At 41.5% G+C, this 24,069-nt stretch overlaps 2 protein-coding genes across 10 annotated transcripts in view; both read right to left on the bottom strand.

The window, feature by feature from the left end:
- The window catches only part of LOC139468176 (solute carrier family 22 member 4-like), an 85,792-nt gene that overhangs the window by 28,053 nt on the left and 33,670 nt on the right, over positions 1-24,069 (bottom strand). For 8 of the 9 annotated variants that reach the window (XM_071249984.1, XM_071249983.1, XM_071249975.1 and 5 more), the window contains one exon: positions 6,246-6,356. The gene's annotated coding sequence lies outside the window, so the exon portion shown is untranslated. Of the gene's footprint in view, positions 1-6,245; positions 6,357-11,867; positions 11,939-24,069 lie in introns of those variants that run through there. The other variant, XM_071249980.1, reaches the window with a different exon arrangement.
- LOC139467648 (sperm surface protein Sp17-like) lies at positions 2,549-3,469 on the bottom strand. The gene has a single exon (XM_071249172.1). The coding sequence runs from the start codon at positions 3,467-3,469 to the stop codon at positions 2,549-2,551; it is 921 nt and encodes a 306-aa protein (XP_071105273.1).

Genomic DNA, 24,069 nt, shown 5'->3' with positions numbered 1-24,069 from the left:
AATTACGCTAATCTAAAACGAAATTGATTTTTACATGAAGCTCATCAATACGCCCTGTTGCCTGCCCCAGCAGCCCGGTCCAATACTGCATCATTGCCACGGATGCTGCATTAGATATGCCTATACAGTCCTCAGTCCTCTACGTAGATCTTTCTTCTATAAGTTACTCTTTTTTTAAAGCTTAAAATTTCGAAGATTGACAGGTGATGAGAACGTCAAAAACAGACATATTGTGACCACTGATTGGCGTGTTTGGGGGATATCTGCTGGCATTGCTTGTTAGTGACAAATTATCAAAGCGTTTGATTAATTAGCAACCCATTTCGCAAGACTGTAAGGGCAACTGCGATGACACTGATGTGGCTACAACATGGGTCGTGTGAGAGACAAACGAACACACATCTAAGGACCCGTTGCTGTACACACAGATGCCCCTCAAAATGGTTTGAGCTAAATCAACGTGGATCCACCAATTCAATATGGCGAAAGACTGATAACTCATGTGCTTATGACTGAATAAATATCTTATCTGAGCTGATTTTGTTCGGCTAAGTTTTAATAGAAAAAATGTCTTTATTGCATGAATTTCTCTATCGGGAACATGATACGTAATGTTATTTTAGAAACTGCATGTGCACTCACTGTGGTAGAGCATTTACACTTGCCATATATAAAGTATCATTCAGTATCGATATTCGATGTGTAAATGTGTTGTAAGGTTCAGGTCAGATTGATGAAACAAAGATGTGTTGCTGTGTTGTGAAGTTCAGGTCACGTTCATGAAACAAAGATGTGTTGCTGTGTTGTGAAGTTCAGGTCACATTCATGAAACAAAGATGTGTTGCTGTGTTGTGAAGTTCAGGTCACGTTCATGAAACAAAGATGTGTTGCTGTGTTGTGAAGTTCAGGTCACGTTCATGAAACAGAGATGTGTTGCTGTGTTGTGAAGTTCAGGTCACATTCATGAAACAAAGATGTGTTGCTGTGTTGTGAAGTTCAGGTCACATTCATGAAACAAAGATGTGTTGCTGTGTTGTGAAGTTCAGGTCACATTCATGAAACAAAGATGTGTTGCTGTGTTGTGAAGTTCAGGTCACATTCATGAAACAATATGTATGAAATCAGTTCTTCTTTTTATCTGTTAACTACGTGAAGATACATGTGTATGTACATTCTGTGGAGCGACCTATGCATATCAACCACCAATACACCATCCTGACAACAATGTTTATATCCTTCATCCTCATATCTCACTGGCTCTGATTGCAATGTCTTTCGATCTCCAGGAGCGTTAACCATCTGTAACAGCCAATGATCAGTGAAATGTCTGCACAGGGTGTTTATTGCAAACATTAGCAAAGCATTGATATTGACAGTTCTACATGTTCTTGTCTTAAGGTATTCACAAATAGAGCAATAAAGTCGAATGTGTAATTTTCTTCTTGGAATACCACTGAAGTTGCTTGAGAAAAAAACTAGTACTTCTTTAAAGCTCTCAAACAGTTTTATGGTAGACATTTCCAAATTTGACGCAAAAAATAATGTACGACGCAATCCTGTTTGACTGGTACGATATGTTTTCAGGTAAACAATTAACTTTCCTTTGGATGTGTTTGTGACACCTTTTGGCGAACACCTGGTATCAAAAATTATTTGATAGTGATTCATAAAGCCATGCTCATGATATAGTGGGAAATGACTCTGCGTTTGCAGAGATTTCTTATGAACATGAAAAGTGTTTTGTCGCTTTTATTTAACAAGATAATAGCCCGTGTCGCGCTGGGAGATACCTATAACACAGTCACATACATTACTGAATACAAGGGGAAACTAAACTCATGTCGGCAATAGATTTATTATATGCATGTACATGTACAATAAGTACAGTTGCTTAAAACATGGTGGTGTGATAGCGTTCTGCTACATTCAGGAACTTCCTTGTGGTATAACTGTATCTCAGTCTTACATATCAAAATTTCAGATGTTTTACAGCATCCGCACTCATTGGTGTCATCAGACGAGTAGAAATTTAGATACTGCTCTTAAGCTTGCAACATTCTACATACATGTATACGATGGCCGTCTGATTAAAATTAGAAATAGTGTAATGGACTGATGTAGGCTCTTTTTCATCAGACAAAAATTGCGATTGAAAAAAGATAAACAAGTTACATTTACACCTTGCAGTCTCCCTTGCATGTTTCAAACAATCAAACTTGAGTTCAAGCAATACACAGATGACGTGTCGCTATTGAACCTTGTGTTCGACATATCGCATACTCACTGACACATATTTTTCCATGACAATGATAAGATAACCCTGCCTCATCAGGTCAGTACGGAAATACGTCCTATTCCAGACATTCTACGCGTATATCATCACGAACCACCTCACATCCTTCCCAGGTATATCATCCCAGCAGTCCTTTGTTAGGTTGAATGTTTCTTTTTTAAAGTTCCTCAGCACCAACAGATATAACAATATAACCTTGTTGCCATGGTTACCCCTGCTCGTTCCACTTGGAACTCGTTCTGTCCTGGATGTACATTAATTAGCAGCGCTTTGCTCAACATTATCATCACCTTGAACCTGTCCTGACTCGTTCTCGTTTTGCTCTTCCTTTACCGTGTTTTCATCTTGATCTAGTTCGCGTGATTTCCCTTGATCTGGATCTGTACTAGCCGCCTTTCTGGCCTGATAACCTTTGAAGCCAGCCTGGATCTTAAGAGCGGCCTTCTCAACATCCGGGTTTTTCAAGTCAATATCTACGTCGCCTTGGCCTTCCTGATCTTTTTCACTATTTTGATTTTGCTCTAATGTTCCTTCAATTTGTTCTTGTTTCAGTTCATGAGACACCTCCTGGCTTGACTGTTTAATAGCATCCTTTCTGACCTTAAAACCTTTGAAGCCAGCTTGTATCTTAATGGCGGCCTTTTCCACATCTGGGTCGTTCAGGTCGATGTCTACCTCGTCGAGACCCCCATTAGCCTGTTGATTGAGTGAAGCCTCTGCATCTTTGGAAAACATTGGTTTTTCCAACTTGTCTTGCTGTTGCTCGGTTGGGTTCATGTCTCTTATTCTTTGTCTGTCTATATACCCGCGTATCCCAGCTTGAATCGCCACAGCTGCCTCTTCTTCACGTATATCTTGTACTTTCTCCGCAGCGGCATGTTGACGGTAGTTGGTCTGGATAGTCAGGGCAGCAGTTTGATGCTGAGGATTACAGACATCAGTTGTCGGTTCCTTAAACGAAGTATTATTGTAGAAGACGTCTTCCATCTTAGCCCCATGTTCAGCGGGGTCGCGTTCGCCGGAGTCTCGAGCTCGCAACACATTTTCAAAATACTGTTGTCCAAATGCATACACATTCTTAGGCTGTGATCGCAATACCTCTCGTGCGAAACCCTCCAATATATTCGGAAAGCCTTTAGGCGCCCTCAGTCTTGTATTAGTTAAAGGAACGGTCATTTTGATGATTCGTCCGGTCTTCTCTTGTGTTGTCGTAGGTCTCGCTTACTATGACCGACTGAAGACAAATCAAAGCTATTGCCTTGTATGTTTGACACAAACTACCTTAGAAACCGATTGCGCAACAACACGGTCTATAATAGTCCCAATTAGCACACTTGAGAATGGCCACCTCGAGATTATGAGAAATAAGCCGTTTAGCCAGTTAATCCCTAGAATCCACCACAGCTGCTCTCTCGGCAACCACACAGAAAACATGGAGCCGAATACCCTGCCAGCGAGTGTTATACATTTTCTTTACAATTTAATCCTCTCTAATTTTCAGAACAAAATAAATGATTGCAGTGGTCGTTTAACAAAAGCAGATGTTCAGTTGCCAGGTTGTTATTAAACACCGCAACTCACTCCGATCCCAAAGTGTCACTGATATCAGGCAAATGCTAGTTATGTAATTGTTTTGTACTGCTTTCGTCCTTCCGTCTCCTGATTATGTTTCTAGGTTTGTCAGCACCATACCCGTGCTCGTGGATTTCACCGAGGTGGTAAACGTCTGAGACCTGCATCACTTCGGGCTTTCCTCCCTCATTAAGCTGACACGCCGTCATATAACTGGAGTACTGTTATAAGCGGCGTTAAACCCACCTCACTCACTCACTCCTTCCATCTCACAGCTTTATTCCCCGCAGGTTTTCATTACACCGCCCCCATTACTTCCTGATGTTGTTGCTATCCGAAGAGAGATAGTACCGACTCTGAAAGATCACCTGACAGGATGATGTATTCCTGATCGTCGACAAGACTTGTGAGGGCATACAGCTGACAGATTAAATCAATTACTGATCAATCCAAGGCCACGGTATCCTCTCGCAGGTGTGTACCAAGGAGCACGTGTTCCTCCTCCCCAGCTGGCATGTATAGTTTGATATATGTGTGCCGCGCATGCATGTCCAGTATGGATCATCTATTTGTAGCTACATGTGCAGGTTTGTATGTCCAGTACATCTACGTGTATCTCTAGGTACGTGTCTCGTACATCTACGTGTAGCTATAGCATCTGTATGTCATTCATCTACGTGTAGTTACAAGTCTGTATGTCGTAATCTACGTGTAACTACACGTCTGTGTGTAGTGCATCTTCGTGTAACGCCACGACACCACATCGATACTGTTTAAGGCGACGTTCAGAGCTATCTCATCAATTAAAAAGGTCGATGCTGCCTGATAACCATACTTGCTCGTCATATGTGTAAAATTACAAGTGACTGAATAGATAGGACGTAGAACTTGTGGCTGCTAAACGAGGTTCATTTATTTTGGTCATGAGGCCATATGCATCGCGCCCAATTTGCGATGCTGAAATGCATTGAATTATCTGCCTTGCCCATACGTCGTGCATGCCACGGTAGGGGACAAGTATGAGCGCCGTGTGTGCTCACATACGATAAAGCGGCAAATGTAATCCTATTAGCTCATTGTAAGTAATTGTTGACTATTAAATGTTAATTCAAGATCGGATTAGAATTCTAGACTCCCAACACATTTCAACTAAAATTGATCACACCTCACTCAGCTTTTTGATTTACATTGTATACAGTGAATTCTAACAGCTGAATAATCAGCACAATAAAGCCATACCGGCACATAATAATTTTGATGAACTGCAAGACATTTCTATTGACAAGAGCCGACATAGTCATAAATATTGAAAGGTACTTACAATGTGTGCGTATACTATCCTGAACCAGGGTTTGTTTAATGATATCTACTTGACCGGACCGATGATGTGAAATGCCTCCGAAAGCTAATGATCACTCGTGTTTAGCTCGAGAGTTATCCCGTGTAATCTTTGTTAAGCCACTGCCTGCTTCCTCTCCCACGATTTATGATTTATTGACTTCACTCGAGAAGAGTACAAACATATAGAAGAAGGTTGTTCTATCTCATTTGTGTTTAAAATTGATTGATGTCGATTTCATGTCCAATTCATTACCCTGGGGGTAAACTACTCCCCGGATAAGTTTGAGAAGCCGTTTGGTTAATTCCTTCTAACGAGACACATATAACAGACAAGTGTAGTTACTTTGCTTAATAACCTTAACGCGTAAACAATAATTTAATCAGCTTAGATAGCAACTGTACAGACATGGATGTAATGTATAATTGGTGTTTCCACGCAAGGAGGTAGCTGAAGTAATAACTAATTAAACAAGCGTGTATATATAAATTGCTCTACTTATCGAGCACGGACTGTCGAGTGTTTTTTTTTAAAATCTGGTGTTCTTGTTCTAGCAAATCAATACTTACAGAGATATTGCATACCTATGTATGTTACTTCAGACTCCATTATGATCCATGTTAGGATGCCGAGAACGCATCCATTAAACCACCTGGGTAAATTCATGTACTCAGCGGACCCTTTGTGTGTGATGGGCGCCTTTAATTATTTGATAAATATGGGAATTTTACAAAAACCCTTAATTATGTCATTTATGGTGAAATGAAAAGAATGTTACATATTCATGAAGAGGTATTGTAATGGTGTTGTCGTGGACGTTGTAGTAAAGAGTGTACAGGCCAGGTAATTCTGTAACAACAGGTAATCTGTCTTCTGACCGATCCATATTGACCTTGTCATGTCGTGGATACGTCACAAAGTGACGAGTTTTCCAAATCAACAGAAACACTTTCTGGTATGAATGTACTCTTCAACAGGTGATGTCATATTAACTACCCGAGGGGCGTCAACGTTCTTTGTGTCTTGTCAATGATACCTTACCTTTCTTGCTTCTTATAACAGTATCCCAGAAAACAACACGGAACCATATCTGCTACAACGGTGATTGTAATGTCGCACTGGCATACCCTTCTTCATTCACTGACTCCATAGCTGCAACAAACCAGTTAGACGCAATGCAAGGTGAATCGAACAAATGACATAAAACTAGGACATCTCCAGGGAAATTGTTTGAATGGAATTGGAATGTATGCGTGACATGTCTGTGACATAAGCATGAATAACTAATTGACTCCAGATACGTATGGCAATGCATTAGAATGCATTCTATCAGAGCTAATGTCCTCGTGAATTCGAGCACCTGTCAATTCACACATAATTGAAACAAGAGTTATAAATACCGATCCATCAATGCCGACGACTATTTTTGTATATTGCAACAGTGGGTGAATGTCAGCTGCTGGCACGCCGTGCAGGAGACTGGTAACCTACTAACAGTTCAATTACTGTCTACATATCACTTCTGTGCATTCCAACAACGAATGTGTCAGTAGCAGGTTATCGCATAGACATGTAAACATCAACATGCGCATAACAAAAGTATAAAAAGAGTCACTGTGTCACACGAGTTTACGACACTTTTACAAAATGTTCCTTGCTAGTGTAGTTTTAAACATCAACATTTCTAAACATAAGTTTAGGTCTTTGAAAGGCATTTAGAAGTGATACACATGAGGAAGAGAATATATGGATGTCTTGTTTATTATGAGGAACACAATGCTTACTCCTTCATCTGGTGAAAGAATGCCATGAAGCAAAGAGCCTAGAAATAAGTTTAATTATGAATATTGTAGGGGTATTTTATGAAATGGTGTGTTTAGTCTTCACTACCGAAACTTACTCGTGAACCCAAAGAGTTTTTTGTTAAGTATAGTTTATATGTATCTACATATAGATACATGGGCGTGTAGGTCGTACACAGGTCGGGTAGGGGCGGCAGGATCTGACATGATGTCTAGTAACACATGCTACCTTATTTCAGGATGTAATATCTTTTCTTGGTGTGAATAGTATACTGAACCGCAAAAGAAACCACTGCATGCTGTTAGTGACCTACATGTCGTATCATTGCTGTAATCTGTTGGTGGTTCTCATTGGCTACCATTCGTGCCAGCGTGCAGTCGTCATAAAGCCTGGTTTCTCTGGTTCTTCATAAGTCTTGGCATGGCGCTAGTAACTATACCAGAATGTTGAATCCACGTATTAGGGCGCCGTTTATTAGAAAAAGAACAAGGAAACGCAATTGAATTTTGATTTTCGTGGAAAGCGTTCCGGACATTGTACCATGGTCGTTTGTTAAGCTGCGTTTGGGCAACCAATTATATCTCTCTTTGTGTGACGCTGTGGCCGTTAACATTAAATGTGGATATAGACAAATCCAAAAACGAGATACCTCCAAAAAATGCATTGATTTTTCAAAGAGAAACTTTTATGAAGTGTTTTCATGAAGTGACGTTTCTTTAGCGGTTCAGTTTATATTAACCTTCAGATAAGAATGCATTATTTAGAAGTCGATGACACTGTTTTGTATTAGGGGTATTGAAGTTGGATGTCTACCATGATATTCCCCCCCACTGTACTTTCTATATAGACTAACATTTAGTCTCTGAAATCTTATATTACACAATATCCTTCTTGACTCTAAAAATATAAAATAATTCCCTATGCTGATTGTGGAATAGAACTAGCTTGAGCTGGCTAGACTTGCTTTTGTATGCGTTTCTAGATTATTATTTTTTTCATAAAATAAATATATTCCACGGTCATGGTGCAGGACTACTCTGTATGGCATGTGTGGTTCTGATTTGTTAGGACCAATACCAACGTCATACACTGGATATTCCAACAAACAGAACATCCACTTATCACGGCGTTCTCGTGCGAAGCGTTAACATCACTAGCTGTTTTCTACCAGTTGTTCCCTGATTCAAATGTTTCCTGACGTGGCTTATAATAGAAGACCATCTGCGCGCGTGTCTGTATATGTATGTTCACCCTTACATCCCAAGTCAGTGGACGTTAGTTTCTTATCCTGAAAGGCATTACAAAGCTAAACAAACCTTCAACTATATGCCGGTTTTCCAATTAAACTCAATTAAAGGGTCTGTCAAAACTAATTCCGGTTTGCAATGAAACATGTTCCTCCTTACACATTCCAACTGACAGTTATATACGTAGCTTGAAATTTCTACCAGCTTTCTACCCCAGAAGGAGTCCGTTTCTAATGCACAAATACCACTGTCTAGCTAATATATAATTTCTTATCACGTTCTTTCTTTATCCAAGCTTCATATTATATTTAGCAATGAAATCAACTGGATCTATTTGTATTTTGTTTATTGCCGGCGGCCTTGCCACTCTGATTCAGGTTGTGGACTTAAAGTTCAAATATATTTATATAGTATATTTATAGATCTTTGAGATTTTTGCAATGTATGTGGAGTTTGAATCCTCACAGAATAGTAGGAGCTGATTAGACAGACAATTGTATGTTAATACATCAACGTTGATATCATTGCACACAAGGGTATTTGTTTCGTATGAATATATTTAGGTGAGGAGGCCTGGGGGATATAAACAGTGTTCTTTGATGATGAATTAAAGGGACCGATGCCGAAGGCGCGTGGAAGCAATTTTAGGCATCGGTACATCATTCCCATTGAGTTAGTGGCAGTGGAATTGAACATGACAGGTGCATGTCAAACTCATAAACACCATTTCAGACATCACAGGAAGACGGGGACAAACTAGTACGTGATAACATAAGAAACACGTGTTTCATGTTAACGAGGTAAACAAATAAATGCGAATATATTTGTGATCATGAGAAAATAATCGACTGAGCGATGCATGCATGTAACGTTTGCTTACAATAATCAAGGCATCTCCATGGTGCAAATCATGGAAATACTGAATGTATACGTACATGGAGGGTTCAGAAAACTTTTACGCTTTTATTATCCATAATGTTAAAGGGGATTATGCTACACCGTCTGAAACGCATTTTGAATCTAGGTGTAGACGCCCAAGAGTGATCTGCATGTATGTTAAACTGTGATACAATATGTAATTAGGGGGTAACCAGTAACTGCTAGATAAGTGGTTGAAGTGTACTTGAAATGCCAATAAGCTAACATTTAACAGTACCAACACTTAATTATTTAGGGACTGAAATTATATATATTGGTTTTACTTATATAATGTCCCTGAAATCCTGAAAATAGGTTGTCACATCGCATTAAACAGTATCCGTGCCACATCGTATGTCGCAGCAGTTCAGTCCAGCGTCCACTGGTACATCCCATGGTGCAGCATGAGTGTCAGTTGTCACATAACATGATGCAGAATAAGCGCCAGTTGTCACATCACATTACGTAACATAAGTGCAAGTTGTCATATCACACGATGCAGCATCAGTGTCAGTTGTCACATGATATGACGCAGCATAAGTGCAGGTTGCGACATGATGGAGCCTTTGTGCCAGTTGTCGAATCACATGATACAGCCTCAGTGCCAGTTGTCAAATCACATGACGCAGCATAAGTGGCAGTTGTCATATCACATGACGCAGCAAAAGTGGCAGTTATCATATCACATGACGTAGCATAAGTGTCAGTTGTCGCATCACATGACACAGCATAAGTGCCAGTTGTCACATCCCATGACGCAGCAACAGTGCCAGTAATCATATCACATGACGCAGCATAAATGCCAGTTGTCACATTACTTGTCGTAGCATATGTGCAAGTTGCCACATCAGGCAGCCTTTGTGCCAGTTGTTAAATCACAATCCGCGGCAGAAGAGCCAGTTGTCATATCACATGATACTGCCTCAGTGCCAGCTGTCACATGTCATGATGCGGCAGAAGTGCCAGTTGACACATTAATTGTCGTAGCAGAAGTGCCAGTTGTCATATCACATGACGCAGTATAAGTGCCAGTTGTCACATCACATGACGCAGCATGAGTGCCAGTTGTCACATCTCATGATGCGGCAGAAATGCCAGTTGTCACATTAATTGTCGTAGCAGAAGTGCCAGTTGTCACATTACTTGTCGCAGCAGAAGTGCAGGTTGCTACGTGAGGCAGCCTTTGTGCCAGTTGTCATATCACATGACGAAGCAAAAGTGCCAGTTATCATATTACATGAAGCAGCATAAGTGCCAGTTGACACATCACGTCGCAACATAAGTGCCAGTTGTCACATCACATGACGCAGCAGAAGTGCCAGTTGTCACATTACTTGTCGCAACAGAAGTGCATGTTGCTACGTGGGACAGCCTTTGTGCCAGTTGTCAAATCACATGACGCGGCAGAAGTGCCAGTTGTCATATTACATGACGCAGCATAAGTGCCAGTTGTCACATTACATGATACTGCCTCAGTGCCAGTTGTCACATCACATGACGCAGAATTATGGGCCAGTTGTCACATGAGAAACCTAAGTGCCAGTTGTCCATACATGATGTGGCTTAAGGGCTAGGTGTCACATCACATGACGCAGCAGTAGTGTCACGTCACCTAACGTAGCTGCAGATCTAGATGTAGTAAAGGCGATTGTCACATAAAGTTAAAACACCATTTTTGTGATACGTATTGTTTAGGATAAGGATATTAGGTAAACGGTGATTATACCAACACCTCAAGCACTACAAAGCAACTTGTTCCTGTACCGTTACATGTGTCAAAGCAACTTGTTCCTGTACCGACGTGAGCGTACACCATCAGGTCATGCCCACCCAGCGCGAAGACGCAGTCATCAATCTCTGCTTCAGACTCAGTGATCTGCGTACAAAGTATGAGAACAGCCCTCAGTGTGACACTTTGATGAAACACCCCGTTGTGTACGAAAAGCCTACTTCGAACAGGCGAATGTTAAGTTCAACATTTCGAGGAAACAGGACACCATTCATCATCGCTCTTCTCTTAGTGAGAGGCAGCATAAACCTGGGAGGGTCCACTACTTTCTGCTTACAGTGGCATTCGAGATGAGGACCCTGAATCAACAGGCGTTACACATCAGATGCTATACTTGAGCACATCGTGGGTAAAGCTCATTACTATCGAGCGGAGAACCACATGTCATGCGCTCTAATGACCTCAGCACTCCACACCGTTACCTAAAATAAAGGCCAATCAAAGCATGAATCAGAAGATGTCTGTTAGGGGTCACAAACACCGTGTTTCGATTACAGGTAGATTAATTACCCTGTCTACCGGACATGATTCTGCTGTTATGTTGATTATGACCTGAAACCAAAGGTGACTCAGGCTTACCGGTTCCCTGAACGTACAAGGCACCTACAGTACCATCCATCCACACATACCGTCTTTCTAGGAGTGAGTGAGTGAGTATGGTTTTACCCCGCGTTTAGCAATATTCCAGCAATGTCACGGCGGGGGACAGCAGAAATGGGCTTCACACATTGTACCCATGTCGGGAATCGAACCCGGGTCTTTCGCGTGACGAGCGAACGCTTTAATCACTAGGCTACCCGACCGCCCCGTCTTTCTAGGGGCAACGTTCTGGAACAGTACCGTCCATACACACATACCGTGTCTCTAGGAGCTACAATGAGGAGGTAAATAGCTGAGGTTACTTACATCAACGTACTGGAACAGTACCGTCCATACACACATACCGTGTCTCTAGGAGCTACAATGAGGAGGTAAATAGCTGAGGTTACTAACATCAACGTACTGGAACAGTACCGTCCATACACACATAACGTGTCTCTAGGAGCTACAATGAGGAGGTAAATAGCTGAGGTTACTTACATCAACGTACTGGAACAGTACCGTCCATACACACATACCGTGTCTCTAGGAGCTACAATGAGGAGGTAAATAGCTGAGGTTACTTACATCAACGTACTGGAACAGTACCGTCCATACACACATACCGTGTCTCTAGGAGCTACAATGAGGAGGTAAATAGCTGAGGTTACTTACATCAACGTACTGGAACAGTACCGTCCGTCCACACATACCGTGTCTCTAGGAGCTACAATGAGGAGGTAAATAGCTGGGATTTCGCATCTACTCTGTTGCAGCTCCACAAACCAGAGTCGTATCATTCCATCAATACAGTTACAGTACAGCAAGCACAAGCCCCACGCATGTTTGCCAGTCCTCCACAGAAATGACGTCATCATCGTTTGCATAATGCCTGTCAGGTGTATTTTCAACGCCACAGTCATGCATGTCGACAACAGATTTGTGAACAGGTGCGTTGTCCTGGTAGAACCACACACCTTTAGTGATTTTTACACGTCATTTAACCTTCATATTTACACGCAGAACAAAATACTAAACAGATTAACATATTAATATATTGGCCATCAATGATCTGACCCCTGGGTAGGACGTCCACCTGTGGGGTTTCTTTGGAATCCAAGAAAATCGAAGCCTTCACCGCACCAGTTGAAGGAATAGACGTTTGCCTTCTTCAGAAGAAGAGGCGACGTTGGATGATTCCACTGCTTGAATTGGGGAACCCAAGACTCAAATTGGGGAACCCAAGACGTTCAATACAATCAGCTGGCCCCGCTTCAAAACGACGTACATTCTTCGGAGTAAGAATGTTCTTATCTCTCTCACGAGAAATGCCTACTGTATTGGCTATGTGACGTCTGGTGAGTTGTCGATCACCCATAATCATATCATTTATTTTGTCAACATTGTCCTTATTGGTGGCAGTTGAAGGCTTTCCTGATGTTCGACCATCTTCAAGGCTCTCTCACTAAAGCGTTAATACCTAGTCGCTTTGATTCCTATAGACATTGCTCACTGGTTATGCATTTGGTTCAAAAGCATTGTACTTAACACATGCACACTGTTAATGGTGTAATATACAGCTTTCGAAGTAAGGCTCCGAACGTTTACTAGAGTGATGTTTTATGTGTCTCAACCAACTTCGTGAGCATAACGTAGAAAGTATATTAACATCTCAGCTCCCAGAAAAGAACATTGATGGATGCTAAATATACTACGGACTAGGGTGTGTGCACAAGCATACGTGTGAGCGAGGCATGTATAAGCACAATCATATGATGGTGTCGAGCTCAGATAAATTATGCTGGCTAGGGATGCATGTCAATAGGTGATTGCTTTATATAATTGACGCATATCTCTCTGCACTTTTGTAGTTCAGTGGGCGTCGCTGAATAAACGATAAACGCAGATGGATATCGATCATAAAAAAAATAACACAATTTGTATAGTTTACTGGAGGGATTTCTTTACACCTCCCCACCCTCTCCATAATACTGAAATGTAGGTAGATAAACATAGGAAAATCCATGTAGAAACGGAGTAACATACTTTATCGCTTGATGTGAAGGTGAGGTAAAGGAAAGCATCAGCTTTAACACGGAACCTTTTAGCTGCATCCAAATGGAGCACCTGGTATCGATTGCTCGGGAGATACTATCCCTGTTCGTCGACTTCGCTCAAATGTTTACCTTGGTTCAATTAGATTCTATGCCATTTTGTAATATGGCATTTGTTTGTTGTTTATATGTCTACCATATGACGGTGGTCTGCAAATAATCGAGTTTGGGCCAGACGTCAAGGATTGATATTACGAGTAACGATCCACGAAGACACGCCATCAACTATGACATCAAGCCTTAAAACCATTGACGTTGCCTCTTACTATCGGCATAGGTAAATTGACAATCGACATAAACATATATATCCCCTACTTTCTTGGAACAGTTTATTTAGAAGTGATTATGCAGTCAATATTTTTTAATAGCTTTGTGTAAGTCTGAAACACAATGCATAATGACTCAATTTACTCCCAGTGAGTATAAGACAATTCACGGTATCGAATGTAAATTACCTATGAGCACTATGTCAGAGTTCATCTATAATTTCATTGTTCATCTAAGGTTTGTCATACAAATGCAAGACACAAACGTGATCCGCCCGAAGCAGTAGACTACTATCCTAGAGTACACGCCCTCACAACGGTCAGGCAGTCCATTTGGGTCAACGAGTGACAATTTGCCCTCACAACTGGATGCGTAACCTATAATGCCTGATCCAAGTACAAGGGGGAACTCCTCTTCAATACTGGTTACTCGTTCGGGTCACATTTACACCCACACAGTCCAAGCTATAGACGTTTATTACAAATCAACATGGACTTAGCATTTTATGAATGACAGAGACATGTCAGTGTTCAACATTGGAGTAGTAGATACAGGCGTGACTATAACTTGGTTGTCTAACTCGGTATCAATGATTTCTCATTTCTACCATGACATGATATGGTTTAACGCCTGGGTGGGGCATTCATGTTAAACTGCTGCATGGTGTCTCAGTCAGAATCGGCATTAGCCTGAACTAGTACAATCACATCCACATCCACCCACCTGCCCCCCCCCCCCCCCCCAAAGATCAAAGAAGCGAGGTATAAAACATTCAGGCCTATGATCACTTGTCTCTAGTCAGCTTCATCATCAGATTCTATTGATAATCTTCTATCATGGTTTCGGCTGCAGTTACTAGCTACACAGAGTATGTACTAAATGTCAGCTATAGCTACAGGAGGGAAAATGCTATTAACCTTTCATTGATAGAAGTTCATTGTCGTTAGGAAAATTATATTACTCGTAGGTTTTACAGTTATTCTCCAATAATCTTATCGTCGTTTTTATATTGAATATGACGTAGCATTTCATTTCAAGACTACCTTTGTCACGAGTACAACAAGTGTAAGTTGAAGCCCCCAGCGTCCGGTGTAACTTATATGCTGGTATTGGAGTTCCAGAACTGTTTTTTCTACCAAACTCCTTCTATATTTGCATAGTTATATAGCATCGATTTGGTCCTATTAAGCCCAGCTAGCCCGGCCTTTTTGTCTAAATTAAGCATTTACTTTCAGCAACATAATCTCTCAATCGTCCGTGTAACAGTCCCAGAATTACAAGGAAGAGGCACTACGTACCTCCATAGACGGACTACAATAACAAAACGTTTTTAGCTACAATATCGTGAACGAGGGAGATCAGTTCAGTGGTTACGCCCGGCAATAGAGGAACAACAAGCCAACCCCTCTATCAACATAGACAGTTTACTGCCTCACAACCGAAATTGCAAGTTCGTATTTTCTTTTCGACTTTATACAAAATATTATGGCATTGAATATTAAGCGCCATCAGCTGTAATTACTCTAAGCTTGGCTAAAGTGGTGACCTCTCTGCAGACAGTTGTCGAATATGTGCATTTTCATGCTCCATAATCTTCCATTTATGTAAGAACATAAGTGAGTGTGTTTTTTGCATACAAGCTTGTATGCCTGCATGCAATTTTATTCGGATTTAATATCTGGTACGAGGGGGCGTTTGCTTACAATTCCGGAATTTGACATTGAATTCGCTCAACGTAAATTTTGCACTGTATCTACCGATGTATCTCGTGTGATGGTGGCTCGTTTAGTTTGCCATGTATGAGATGGAACCCACTGACATATATTGTCAGTATCAGGGTACTCTGAATGTGTGGAGCTCACACCAATTTATGAACAAAAAGCAAATCTTTACTTCAAAACTTGCAGCATGTCTCAAAGACACAGTTGATGCCATGATCTATCTGCTTTTACTCGCAATACGCCCCGCAGCGTGTCCCAAAGACACTGGTGATGCCATAATCTGCTTCTACACCCAAGGCGCCCACAGTATGTCTCAAAGACACTGGTGATGCCATGATTTGCTTCTGTTGACAAGACGCCTGCAGTACGTCTCAAAGACACTGGTGATGCCATAATCTGCTTCTACACCCAAGGCGCCTGCACCATGTCTCAAAGACACTGGTGATGCCATGATCTGCTTCTATTGACAAGACGCCCGCAGTGGGTATGTCCACAATCACCATAACAATATATGGCATTGGGAATGTCCACAATCACCCTAACAATATATGGCATTGGGAATGTCCACAATCAACGTAACAATATATGGTATTGAGTATGTGCACAATCACCATAACAATATATGGCAGTGGGTACGGCCACAATCACTATAACAATATATGGCAGTGGGCATGTCCACAATCACCATAACAATATATGGCAGTGGGCATGTCCACAATCACCATAACAATATATGGCATTGGGTATGGCCACAATCTCTATAACAATATATGGCAGTGGGCATGTCCACAATCATCATAACAATATATGGCAGTGGGTATGTCCACAATCTCCATAACAATATATGGCAGTGGGCATGTCCACAATCACCATAACAATATATGGCAGTGGGTATGTCCACAATCTCCATAACAATATATGGCAGTTGATGCCATGATCTATCTGCTTTTACTCGCAAGACGCCCCGCAGCGTGTCCCAAAGACACTGGTGATGCCATAATCTGCTTCTACACCCAAGGCGCCCGCACCATGTCTCAAAGACACTGGTGATGCCATGATTTGCTTCTGTTGACAAGACGCCTGCAGTATGTCTCAAAGACACTGGTGATGCCATAATCTGCTTCTACACCCAAGGCGCCCGCAGTATGTCTCAAAGACACTGGTGATGCCATGATCTGCTTCTATTGACAAGACGCCCGCAGTGTGTCTCAAAGACACTGGTGATGCCATGATCTGCTTCTATTGACAAGACGCCCGCAGTATGTCTCAAAGACACTGGTGATGACATGATCAGCTGCTACTCCCAAGACGCCCGCAGTGTGTCTCAAAGACACTGGTGATGCCATGATTTGCTTCTGTTGACAAGACGCCTGCTGTATGTTTCAAAGACACTGGTGATGCCATGATCTGCTTCTATTGACAAGACGCCCGCACCATGTCTCAAAGAGACTGGTGATGCCACGATCAGCTTCTACTCCCAAGGCCCCCGCAGTATGTCTCAAAGACACTGGTGATGCCATGATCTGCTTCCACTCCAAAGAGGTCTACAGAGACACGAAATTTCGCGTTACAACAGTCTTGATTGAGACAAATTCAGATCAGTGTCATCTGGGATTCAACTGAACTGTTGTTTTGTCAGTGTTCTGATCGACACGGGATCTCTTCTGCATTCAAAATTGCCATACCAATAAAACTGCCAGTCAAACCAACTATGTTCATTGCACCAATTCAAGCTGGTGTATGTTACTGTTCCACGTACCGGAGGACGTAAAATGCCCTTCGTACAAGTGGATTTATGCGCTCAAACCTAATTATACCATGCCAAGTAGTCATTGACTTCAGACTTGTTAGGGTTAAGTAGGTTTGAATTATTCTTCCCTGCTGTAGCTAAATGCATCACTAAGACACATTATTTCGCAAACTGCAACATCCAAATCGACTCGACTCGTGTAATGCGATGCTCGGAAATGTCGTTTATCGTAAATATATATTGAACGTCCTGTCCCCAAATTATGCGTAACTGCGTTTTACCGATATTTGTCGTCATTGTCATTTCCTTGTGTATTTGTGAGAAATCGACAAGGACAGGTCACGTTTTGAACATGGGGGAAAAATTGGCTTGGGTTGTGAAGGTGTAATATTGTAACTGATTTTGCGTTGAAATGTCATAATAGCTCAAAATTTGAACAGGACGAATAGCATTTGAGGAAACAAGAAACAAGATCATCATCTAGAATGGCCACAAACAATATAGCAATGTATTGCATTTGGTATGTGCACAATCACCATAACAATATATGGCAGTGGGTATGGCCACAATCACCAGAACACTATATGGCATTGGGTATGGCCACAATCACCATAACAATATATGGCAGTGGGCATGTCCACAATCATCATAACAATATATGGCAGTGGGCATGTCCACAATCACCATAACATTATATGGCAGTGGGCATGTCCACAATCACCATAGCATTATATGGCATTGGGTATGGCCACAATCACCATAACAATATATGGCAGTGGGTATGGCCACAATCACCATAACATTATATGGCATTGGGTATGTCCACAATCACCATAACAATATATGGCATTGGGTATGTCCACAATCACTATAACATTATATGGCAGTGGGTATGGCCACAATCACCATAACAATATATGGCAGTGGGTATGTCCACAATCACCATAACATTATATGGCATTGGGTATGGCCACAATCATCATAACAATATATGGCAGTGGGCATGTCCACAATCACCATAACATTATATGGCAGTGGGTATGGCCACAATCACCATAACAATATATGGCAGTGGGTATGTCCACAATCACCATAACATTATATGGCATTGGGTATGGCCACAATCATCATAACAATATATGGCAGTGGGCATGTCCACAATCACCATAACATTATATGGCAGTGGGCATGTCCACAATCACCATAACATTATATGGCATTTGGTATGGCCACAATCACCATAACAATATATGGCAGTGGGTATGTCTACAATCACCATAACATTATATGGCATTGGGTATGGCCACAATCACCATAACAATATATGGCATTGGGTATGTCCGTAATCACCATAACAATATATGGCAGTGGGCATGTCCACAATCACCATAACAATATATGGCAGTGAGCATGTCCACAATCTCCATAACAATATATAGCATTGGTAATGTCCACAATCACCCTAACAATATATGGCATTGGGAATGTCCACTATCAACATAACAACATATGGTATTGAGTATGTGCACAATCACCATAACAATATATGGCAGAGGGTATGGCCACAATCACTATAACAATATATGGCAGTGGGCATGTCCACAATCAACATAACAATATATGGCAGTGGGAATGTCCACAATCACTATAACAATATATGGCATTGGGTATGGCCACAATCACTATAAAAATATATGGCATTGGGTATGTCCACAATCACTATAACAATATATGGCAGTGGGCATGTCCACAATCAACATAACAATATATGGCAGTGGGCACGTCCACAATCACCATAACAATATATGGCATTGGGTATGGCCACAATCACTATAAAAATATATGGCAGTGGGTATGTCCACAATCACTATAACAAAATATGGCAGTGGGCATGTCCACAATCACCATAACAATATATGGCAGTGGGCATAGCCACAATCAACATAACAATGTATGGCATTACGTATAGTCATAAATCACGATAACAATATATGGCATTGGGTATGTCCACAATATCCATAACAATATATGGCAGTGGGCATGGCCACAATCACCATAACAATATATGGCAGTGGATATGGCCACAATCACCATAACAATATATGGCAGTGGGTATGTCCACAATCACCATAACAATATATGGCATTGGTAATGTCCACAATCACCCTAACAATATATGGCATTGGGAATGCCCACAATCAACATAACAATATATGGTATTGAGTATGTGCACAATCACCATAACAATATATGGCAGTGGGTATGGCCACAATCACTATAACAATATATGGCAGTGGGCATGTCCACAATCAACATAACAATATATGGCAGTGGGCATGTCCACAATCACCATAACAATATATGGCATTGGGTATGGCCACAATCACTATAAAAATATATGGCATTGGGTATGTCCACAATCACCATAACAATATATGGCAGTGGGCATGTCCACAAGCAACATAACAATATACGGCAGTGGGAATGTCCACAATCAACATAACAATATATGGCATTGGGTATGGTCACAATCACTATAAAAATATATGGCAGTGGGTATGTCGACAATCACTATAACAAAATATGGCAGTGAGCATGTCCACAATCACCATAACAATATATGGCAGTTGGCATAGCCACAATCAACATAACAATATATGGCATTACGTATAGTCATAAATCACGATAACAATATATGGCATTGGGTATGTCCACAATATCCATAACAATATATGGCAGTGGGCATGGCCACAATCACCATAACAATATATGGCAGTGGATATGGCCACAATCACCATAACAATATATGGCAGTGGGTATGTCCACAATCACCATAACAATATATGGCAGTGGGCATGTCCACAATCACCATAACAATATATTGCATTGGTAATGTCCACAATCACCCTAACAATATATGGCATTGGGAATGCCCACAATCAACATAACAATATATGGTATTGAGTATGTGCACAATCACCATAACAATATATGGCAGTGGGTACGGCCACAATCACTATAACAATATATGGCAGTGGGCATGTCCACAATCACCATAACAATATATGGCAGTGGGCATGTCCACAATCACCATAACAATATATGGCATTGGGTATGGCCACAATCTCCATAACAATATATGGCAGTGGGCATGTCCACAATCATCATAACAATATATGGCAGTGGGTATGTCCACAATCTCCATAACAATATATGGCAGTGGGCATGTCCACAATCACCATAACAATATATGGCAGTGGGTATGTCCACAATCTCCATAACAATATATGGCAGTGGGCATGTCCACAATCATCATAACAATATATGGCAGTGGGTATGTCCACAATCACCATAACAATATATGGCAGTGGGTATGTCCACAATCATCATAACAATATATGGCAGTGGGCATGTCCATAATCTCCATAACAATATATGGTATTTGGTTTTTCCACAATCACCATAACAATATAGTGCATTGGGTATGGCCACAATATATGGCTGCGCGTTCGGTTCCAAATTCAATTCAGCGCGGGCAACCTGGTTCTACATTGAAAACACAGTACGTTTATTTCCTAAATCCATCCTGGTTGTATTTTACTTGTACGTTATTGCATTGGCTGTTATCATCGGTAACAACAGGGCTGGCATTCAGCAACTGTTTCTAGTTCATAATTAACCTTCTCTGTTGAATACCATTTATCAACTGTAAATTGAGATAAATTTAGATCGGCAATGGCTCGCTTCCGCTATATTACTGTTAGATACAATAACACTCTAGGGATCCAGTGGTTTCTTAGATCAGTAACATGGGCTTTGTGAAGGACGAATATTATTCCCTGCTAATTTGTAACGCATATTGTAACCTTCGACAACAGTATACACGAGAAAAAGCTTCATGTCCATCCCACATCATCTAAGTTTAATATTCTAATGTCAAACCGAGACAAATCGTTAATTAGAAATATAGCCATGTTTGTGCATCACACAATGAATCGCCATGGGATTTCTACCTTAGGCCGTACCAACTAAATTAAGAATAGGTTTTATTGATATCGACAATGGTATAATTAACTCATCACAGTGGATGTTGTATCCCTGTGCTGACATTGCAAGTTGGAAGCTCGCGCTACCGACACCGGCTGCCCACGGTTCAACGTCGAAGCATGTGCTGAGTATGTCTGAAAACGGATTCATTATGCAGCCTATACTAAGTCGTCCAAACATGTTTGGCTAATCGTCAGTGTACACTGGCTACTGCATACAGTAGACGTTGTTTCACGAATTATTGTGAAAGTTATGCAAAACTATACTATCCCAAGATACCATTATGAAGATGAAACAACATATTAACCGCATTCGTAATTAACATTCGCAGCTTGATACCTTTTGAACATTAACACGTCCTCTTTAAGCCTAAATCATAGCCAAACAAATGCGTTTTACATATAGGACTACTACACGGATAATGGACGCGCGTTGGAATGACCCACGACAGCAGGATTTCACGATGGTCGATATCAGTCATGCCATCAAAGGAGATCAGTAAAACACTAAAACCTGCTGCATGTAGCTGTCGAGTATTGCAAATCAATGTAGCAGATAGCAGCATAATGAGAGTATATGCAGGGTTGGAATGGATCATTTCTAGGCGTGACAAATGCCTCTTCATACACCCTGGAATTATCCTACTGCTAAGTCCAGTAATCTGTCATTGAAGCTGATAATCTGTTAGTCACACTGGTGTGTTAATTGTCTCTCCCCTGGTCTACGTTAGTATCAGATATTACAGTTACAACTGATGAGCATGTAGATGCGCTGAATATGTTCTCTCTGTGTGGTGATGCGAGACTATCGTCACTGTGATAACAAGTGTACACCTACTGGAGGCACTAGAGCCGCGGAGCCGTGGACGGGCACGCCTTCTTCCATACGTTTAGATGGAGACATAGAAGGACTGGTGCAGCAGTTGCCAGTATTGTTCAGGAGGCATTAACAAAATGTTGGTTATTAAAATCAGCTACGCGTAGTTTGATTGTCAAGGTTGTCGAGCAACATGTAATAACTGCAACGCCATCAACAGCAGCAATGCAGTCTGAAACTACCACTACGTCTGACAACTGTTGCTGCAGCCTTATCTATTAAAAAACGATGTACTTTACCTTTAACTTGCCAATATTTTTATCTTTAACCTTCCATCATTACAAATACATTTAGACAATACAGCTACCTTCTGCTACATGCTGTAGCATATACCTTGATGGGATAACCACTACACTATCAGAGGTTCCACATCAACTCATTGCCATGCACAAAGCGACTATCCTAAGAGACTATCCCAGACCAAAGTGTATGTAGCCGATAATTTCTTGCCCAGAAGACAGCATACAGACGGAAGAAGGCTGTCAATAGAATTACCTAGCTGATTGTCTTGTGGAGAAGTGGAGAGTTTGCAGACTGCTGTCAGGGCCAATATCCCCTCAAGTCAGCACTCAATGTTGCCACTGCATAACAGGGACTGCTGTCCGGGTCAATATCTGCCCGAGTCACCCCTCAATTGGGAGACTACTTAACAGGGACTGCTGTCCGGGTCAATATCTGCCCGAGTCAGCCCTCAAATGGGAGACTACATAAAAGGGACTGCTGTCCGGGTCAATATCTGCCCGAGTCACCCCTCAATTGGGAGACTACATTACAGGGACTGCTGTCCGGGTCAATATCTGCCCGAGTCACCCCTCAATTGGGAGACTACATAAAAGGGACTGCTGTCCGGGTCAATGTCTGCCCGAGTCACCCCTCAATGAGTAGACTACATAACAGGGACTGCTGTCCGGGCCGATATCTGCCCGAGTCAGGTCTCAATGAGGAGACTACATAACATGGACTGCTGTCCGGGCCAATATCTGCCCGAGTCAGCTCTCAATGAGGAGACTATATAACAGGGACTGCTGTCCGGGCAAATATCTGCCCGAGTCAGCCCTCAATGAGGAGAAAATATAACAAGGACTGCTGTCCGGGTCAATATCTGCACGAGTCAGCTCTCAATGAGGAGAACTACATAACATGGACTGAAGGTTGCCACTGCAGGAGGAGACTACATAACAATGACTGCTGTCCGGGTCAATATCTGCCCGAGTCAGCCCTAAAGGTTGCCACTGCATGAGGAGACTATATAACAGGGACTGCTGCCCGGGTCAATATCTGCCCGAGTCAGCCTTCAATGAGGAGACTACATAACAGGGACTGTTGTCCAGGTCAATAGTGTGCCACTTGCAGACATGACATATTATATTGCCGTTTTTAGTTTTGATTAAACCCTGGGGAAGTTTTACTTATGCCAAAACCATCAATGAAGACGTGCAATTGAGTCCACTAATACATCCTGTACTATCATGGTATATGTAAAACGAGAGACAGTGACCCGTAAAAATCCAACCCTTCTGTTTTATCTGAAGACTATATGAGCAATCACCGGAGACAGTAACCCAAAATCCAACCCTGATATTTTACCTGAAGGTTATGTGAAAGCAAAGCATAGCACATGTTATTCTTAAACCTTATCAATATACTCATGTTTATAATATCCTGGTAGCAATAGCAATGTTAATCACTGTAGAAGTGCAGTATATCCATTAGTATATACGAGCTACCTTAGAATTCCGATGTCGACGTGTGTC

The sequence above is a fragment of the Haliotis cracherodii genome, unplaced genomic scaffold (genome assembly GCF_022045235.1).
Source record: "Haliotis cracherodii isolate W230 unplaced genomic scaffold, xgHalCrac1.p SCAF_2, whole genome shotgun sequence".
In the NCBI taxonomy this organism is placed as follows: domain Eukaryota; kingdom Metazoa; phylum Mollusca; class Gastropoda; order Lepetellida; family Haliotidae; genus Haliotis; species Haliotis cracherodii.
The sequence above is the reverse complement of the archived record's forward strand: the minus strand, read 5'-3'. Positions and strand labels throughout refer to the sequence as shown.

Coding starts and splice junctions, on each gene's coding strand:
- LOC139467648 (XM_071249172.1), bottom strand. CDS start 3,469: ATGACCGTTCCTTTAACTAATACAAGACTGAGGGCGCCTAAAGGCTTT.